The sequence below is a fragment of the Columba livia genome, chromosome 20, assembly GCF_036013475.1.
Source record: "Columba livia isolate bColLiv1 breed racing homer chromosome 20, bColLiv1.pat.W.v2, whole genome shotgun sequence".
Lineage (NCBI taxonomy): Eukaryota > Metazoa > Chordata > Aves > Columbiformes > Columbidae > Columba > Columba livia.
The window spans coordinates 5,468,283-5,474,303 of NC_088621.1; the positions used below are offsets into that span (position 1 = coordinate 5,468,283).

Below are 6,021 nucleotides of genomic sequence, written 5' to 3' on the forward strand. Positions count from 1 at the left end.
GAGAACCTCATCTCTGCATCTGTTCAACCCCTCCAGGGATGGTGACTCCACCACTGCCCTGGGCAGCCTGTTCCAATGCCCGACAGCCCTTTCCATAAAGAAATTGTTCCAAATATCCAACCTCAACCTCCCTTGGGCAACTTGAGGCCGTTTCCTCTCGTCCTGTTGCTTGTTCCTTGGGAGAAGAGCCCAACCCCCTCCATGCTCCAACCTCTTTTCAGGCAGTTCAGAGATCAGGTCTCCCCTCAGCTCCTGTTCTCCACCTGGAGGTCAGAGCAGCTCTGTCCTGGTCCCCCCACACACACCCCCTTCTGCTTATTTAAAACAGACACCTAAAGGGGAGCTGTAATATCCACCACACTAAAAGGACATTAAAGCCAAACCACCCTGCCTGCCATTCCAAATCACCGCTCAGGCCGGATGCCCCAGTGAGGAGAGGAGTTTTAGCTGAAAGTATTTATTTTTCAGTTTTAAAACTGGGTTTAATGGATGTGGCTGCCGGGGGATACTGTTCATCTCCACAGGAGAAAATGCCTTTGGGTCTTCCCGAGTGAGCTCCTCAGAGCTCGGGTCTGGTCCGGTGTTTCTCGGCCGTGCCGGGGGGGATGTCGGCAGCACAGCGGAAACTGAGGTTGTCGGAGGCCGAGTCCGGCGTGTTCCCCATTCTCACAGGGAAAAGAAGAGACACAATGTCAGGGATCCTTCCTAGTCAATGCTTCCATCATGTAATGTGACCTAGACTAGAAACATACTCCACTTCCCTTGAATAGCTTCAAGAAAAGCATTGAATTCCAAATACTTGATGGAAAACACACATCATTTGAGAAGCAATTAATTATAGCAGCAAAATTTTTAGCACTACTTGTAGCCTGTTTTCCTAACTGCTTCTCAGAAAAAGAATGAGTAGGAACTGACAAAAGTCTTAAAAACCCCCTTCCAAATAAAACCAAGTCAGAAGAAATCACTGCAAATCAGTGCCCGGATGTCACCCGGACCTACCTGGTAGTCACGCGAGCTTTATGATTTGCAGACCCATCCGCGGTGTCAATCCATGAGGCACCTCTCAGCACCTGCATTTTCTGAGCACGCTGCCTCAACGGCCCCGGAGTCGTGTACTCGGACGCCGTCCACTCCCACGTGTTCCCCAGCAGGTCGTAGAGCCCTGAGACACAGAGACAAATATGCAAGAGCACGTTTGTAAAGGCTGCAAAAGCATTTTGGTGTATGGGACAGGGCGCAACATTTGAAGCATTGCTCCAACAGCATGGTTTAATGGCAAGATTGGGAATTGGAAGCTATTTTTTGTGTTGCAAACTACCCCCAGCTCACAAATCTCACATTTAAATGTGTCTGGTCGCTTCCCACCTGTGTGAGGGCACGGCATCCGCTGCCCTCCAAACAGCGCGCTTGGGACTTTCAGGTAAATCACACTAAGTGCAAAATAACTGACTTGTAATTCAGAGCAGGGGATAGTTTGGTGCATTGAAGTGCACCAGGTGCATGTCAGCCAACTCCAAAACCAACCACCAGCGCTTTTGCTGGGCTTGGTGGTTCTATCAAGATGCTGACATGATCCCATGTCACATTAGAAACCTTGCTATAATTATGGGATTTCATAATTAGCATTGAATGGGTGTTAGGAAGCAAATGCCATCCTCAAAACCAGGGCGGGGGTGTCTGCTCCGTACCGTAGCTGTTCTGAGGAGGGAATGCTGCCACCGGCGAGACGCCGTGATAACCGTCGTCAGCCGTGTCCACCCTCGGGAACTCGCCCTGCGGGAAGAAGATCGCTCCAAGACCCATCATGGAGACAACACAAAGTCCTGCTCTTCACAGGACTGTGTTACACTTAAATAATGCAAATAACTCTGTTGCAAATTAACTCCACGCAGCACTCCTGGCTGAGAGAGGAGATCACCTAAAGTTCTCCCAAGACAACCTCCCTTGCAAACAAAGTTATGTATGAACTTTAGGTTATGAATGAATTTTTGGAAGCACTGAAATCCCAGTTTCCCAGGGAAGCTGAGTCTGCTCCCTCTGTGGCTATTTGGGATAACCCACCAGGAGCCAAATTTTGGACCCCACGTTGCTTGCCAGGACAATGCCGCCTGCTCGGGCAGCCACATGCTCTGTGGTCCAGTTAAACTCCACCCTCAGCAGAGCTCAGCATAGATGGGATGATTTTTAGGATCTTACCTGCCACAGATTCGTACGGTTTGGCTGAAACTTGTTTCCCCAGGGATAGACCCTTCCTGCCAAGGAGGAAGAGACACCGTCACCCCTGTGTCCCTCCAGCCTCTGCATTTGTCTATTTTTAACCAGGTTTTTATGAGCATCCTTTTCTGCTCTGCTTGGGACACTGAGAGGGGTTTCTACGAACGGGGCTTGGTGGTCTAATCCCTACAGACACTGCGAAGGAGGCGAGGAGAGACGGGAAGCAGTGTCAGCTCCTGTTCACAAACCATCGCTCCTGCCAGGGAGCCCCACGGTCCCCACAGTGATCCCCACACCAATGTGTGTGTGTTGGGGGTCACTCCGTGCCCAAACCCCCGATATGTTTAGCTAGCAGAAATGATTTGTTTAAGAAGATGCATGAAGATCTTAGATAAGCCCCTTCTTCTTCCTATATTATTATTATTACTGTTACTACTACAACTACCAATTTGATTCCAGGCCAAAGGCAGCAGTTCAGCCCCGCAGATTAACCTCAGAAAACATCCCTGGATGGAGGTTTGGATCTGGTAGAACTAATTACTCGATGCCTGTTTGGAGGAAGGTCAGAGCCTGCGGTACGTACGCTCCAGCCCTCCCCTGGCAGCGAATTCCCACTCCTCCTCCGCCGGGAGCCTCTTCCCCTTCCAGGCACAGAACGTCTGCGCGTCGTTCCAGCTCACGTGCAGCACCGGGTAATCCAGCCTGTCCTTTATGCTGGAGCCAGGACCTGAGGGCTGAGAGGAGGAATCACATTGAACAGATGTTTTGATGAATTTTTCAATTAAAAAGGGAATAACGGACAGAACAGAGCGAGGCAGGGAATGTGCAGCAACCAGAGATGCTATTTTTTCCCCCGGTTTTATAAGGTTCATCACACACCAACACATCCACGCTGCCAGCACAGAGAGGACTCACCACACCGGGTTTGCACTCACTTGTCGCCAAAAAGCCTTCTCGATGGGCAGCCACCATGGGGCAGACTGGGAAAAGAAATGACGCCACATTAAAGCTGAATGGCAACACCCTTTCCCCCCCAATACCATCCAACGGCAGCGTGTGTAAATAAGAGCATCTGTTAGTCTGGAAATGGTTAAATGCTGCAGTTTGAGCTGGGTTGTCACAGGCATTTTACTTGTGCTTTCCAACAGAGGAGAGGCATTCGCTTTTAAAAATGAAAAAATATCAAGAAGCCAAGGCTGCTTAGTTTTCTATTTCAAGGTTTGATTAATAAAGTACTTTGAAATGTGCTTTGCTCTCTCCCAGCTCACCAGAGCATCTCGGGAGTCCTGTCCAACAGTGTTTGGAGAGGATGTAAACAGGGAAGCGCCATTAATCAACCCAGGCTCAACCCAGCTATTTAGTTTCAAAAGCAAAACAACCCAAGACTAAATTAAAAACTGAGAATGGCCAAACTCTGCACAGAAAGGGAGCTGCTCCGCAGCAGAAAAGCAACACTGGCAAGGGTCTTTTTTACTTAAAGCAGAGAGGTCGGAAATACCAGCACTGAAACATCCCCGTGGGGTTCAGATTTACCTCCAGCTTTTGGGTGACTTTTTTTTTCAGCTCTTCAGATACGAAATCCTCAAAGACGAAGCTCCAGCCAAACGCTTCTGCTTCGGTTTTGTACTTCTTTTCTCTAACAAACTCCCTGGCACAAACACAACACGCTCAGGTGTCTGGGTAGGAGTTCTGCAAGAGTCCCACCGCCAAATACAGTATTCACAGCAACAAAATCCCTTAAAAGCCATTAAAACCTATGGCTGCTGTTAGTTAAATGTCCCCATAATGCACATAAACGTCACATACTGTGAATAATCTCACCCTACTCCTGTCCCGTTTGTTTCCCCATTACTGTGTGGTGCTGGGCAGCTGCTGGTATGTGGAAATGTTTTTAACCAAGAGCTCAGCCAGGCAAATAAATTCATTTTGCCCAGTGCATTTAGTGGTGCTTTGTACAGGGGCTTCCATGAAATACGGGAGGAGTGGTCCCCTGTTTACAGACGGGAATAGAACCTATAGGAGCCTAAAATCTGAAACAGTACAGTACAGCTGTATTAACAAGAAAAAGACGCACACAGAGGTTTGCAAGGAAAATCGGAAAAGGAAAAATAGGGAGAAGGAAAAATAAAATTAAAAAAGAAAAAATAGGAAAAAAAAAGAAAAAGGAAAAAAGAAAGAAGAAAAAGGAAAAAGAAAAAAGAGAAAAAATGGAAAATTAAAAAGAAAAAATAAAAAGGGAAAAAGGAAAAAGAAAATCAAGGGAAAGGAGAAAAGAAAAAAGTGGGGAAAAGGATAAAAGGGAAAAAGGGAGAAAAAAGACAAAAATGGATAAAAAAAAGCAGCATGTTTGTAAGCTGCTCTGGCAAGATGCTTCAGCTTGCACCTGGAGAAGGGATTTATTACTGACGGACACATGCTTTGGCTCTAAGGAAGTGCTGGGAGCACCCAGGCATTGGCATCGGACCCAAGCAGCCCCCAAGCCCCAGCCCCAGCCCCCACGTCCCCCCGAGAGCCGAGTGGAGCCGGACGCGCTCCCACCTGAATTCCCGGTTGGTGACGGGGTACTTGTCGATGGCGAACGGCTTCACCGTCACCTCCCGGCCGGGCTGCTCTTCATCCCTCTGCTCCAGCGAACCGGACCCCATCCAAAACCTGCCGCCGGGCAGCTGCACCATGCTGTCCTGCACCCCCAGCGCTGGAAGTGAAGACATTTGGCATGAGGAATTTCATTTTTAAACATGACCGCGCAGGACAGCACGTGTTATTTGTCAGAAAGTCACTTTTACGTGCTAGAGGTAGGGTGCAATATAGTGACTATGATTAACATTTGTTTAGGTCTGTATTTTTTTGATTACAAGCCATTTAAAAGTCTCAGTCTCAGTGTCTCTCTTGGGAAAGGGACGGCTCCACTGGGTTAAACCAGCGAGGCAGCTCCTTTGCAATTAGAAGGGAACCGATGCAGGGAGAAACGAAAGCGATTTCTCCGGCTTCCCTGCCAGGAGATGCAGGAGCGGCAAAGGCGGCTCTGACCCTCACCCAGCGCCCAGCACCCGGCCAGGAGAACCAGCCCCGGTCCCATGGCCCCGGCAGCGGCACCGGGAAGGGACCGGGCAGGGACCGGGGACGGACCAGCGGAACCGCCGGGCTCTGACCCAGAAGTGCTGCGGGGCTCCGGGAAGTGGTTCCGGGCCCTTCCCCGCCCAGACCCGCCTCCTCCGGGGCGCTACTTAAAGGAGGCTTCTTTATTCTAAGAAAAGGGATGATTCTGTAACACGGGAATTGCACGTAAAGGTTGAAAAGCGTTTTGCCTCTGCACATGGGGGGTTCAGCCTGGAGAACAGGAGGCTGAGGGGAGGACCTGGTCACTCTGCAACTGCCTGGAAAGAGGTTGGAGCACGGAGCGTATTGGGCTCTGCTCCCAAGTAACAAGTGATGGAACAGAAAACTGCCTCAAGTTGTGCCAGGGGAGGTTGAGATTGGATATTGGGAACAATTTGTTAATGGAAAGGGCTGAAACAGGCTGCCCAGGGCAGTGGTGGAGTCACCATCCCTGGAGGGGTTTGAAAGATGTGTAAACGAGATTCTTAGGGACACGGTTTAGTGCCAGGGTTGGGTTAACACTTGGACTCAATGATCTCAAACGTCTTTTAGAACCAAAATGGTTATAAAGAGGTTACTGAGGCCACCAAAACCACCACCCCATTGAAGTATGCAAAATTTCACAGGAAAAGGGGCGTATCACTACTTGTTCATAAACACTTCAAAGCAGCAGAAACACTTGAAAATCTGCCAGTGGGTTATGACAAC

The 6,021-nt window shown here is 49.2% G+C and overlaps 1 protein-coding gene across 2 annotated transcripts; it reads right to left on the reverse strand.

Annotated features, from left to right (window-relative positions):
• Window positions 1-441: 441 nt before the first annotated feature.
• On the reverse strand, window positions 442-5,409 carry SUMF2 (sulfatase modifying factor 2). 2 transcript variants are annotated; one of them, XM_065037038.1, is made up of 9 exons: window positions 5,251-5,408; window positions 4,753-4,909; window positions 3,748-3,862; window positions 3,150-3,194; window positions 2,798-2,948; window positions 2,197-2,252; window positions 1,689-1,773; window positions 1,000-1,162; window positions 442-665 (listed from the first exon to the last, which is right to left on the reverse strand). In XM_065037038.1, the coding sequence occupies exons 1-9, from the start codon at window positions 5,291-5,293 to the stop codon at window positions 560-562; spliced, it is 921 nt and encodes a 306-aa protein (XP_064893110.1). In that variant the 5' UTR covers window positions 5,294-5,408; the 3' UTR covers window positions 442-559. The 2 variants fall into 2 exon arrangements, with proteins under 2 accessions (XP_064893110.1, XP_064893112.1); XM_065037040.1 differs by lacking the exon at window positions 3,150-3,194 and having other exon boundaries at window positions 5,251-5,409.
• Window positions 5,410-6,021: the final 612 nt, after the last annotated feature.

Coding starts and splice junctions, on each gene's coding strand:
- SUMF2 (XM_065037038.1), bottom strand. CDS start 5,293: ATGGGACCGGGGCTGGTTCTCCTGGCCGGGTGCTGGGCGCTGG. Junction 3,863..4,752: donor GTCACCAACCGGGAATTCAG/GTGGGAGCGCGT, acceptor TGTTTGTGCCAG/GGAGTTTGTTAGAGAAAAGA. Junction 2,949..3,149: donor AGAAGGCTTTTTGGCGACAA/GTGAGTGCAAAC, acceptor TCCTCCTCTCAG/CCCTCAGGTCCTGGCTCCAG.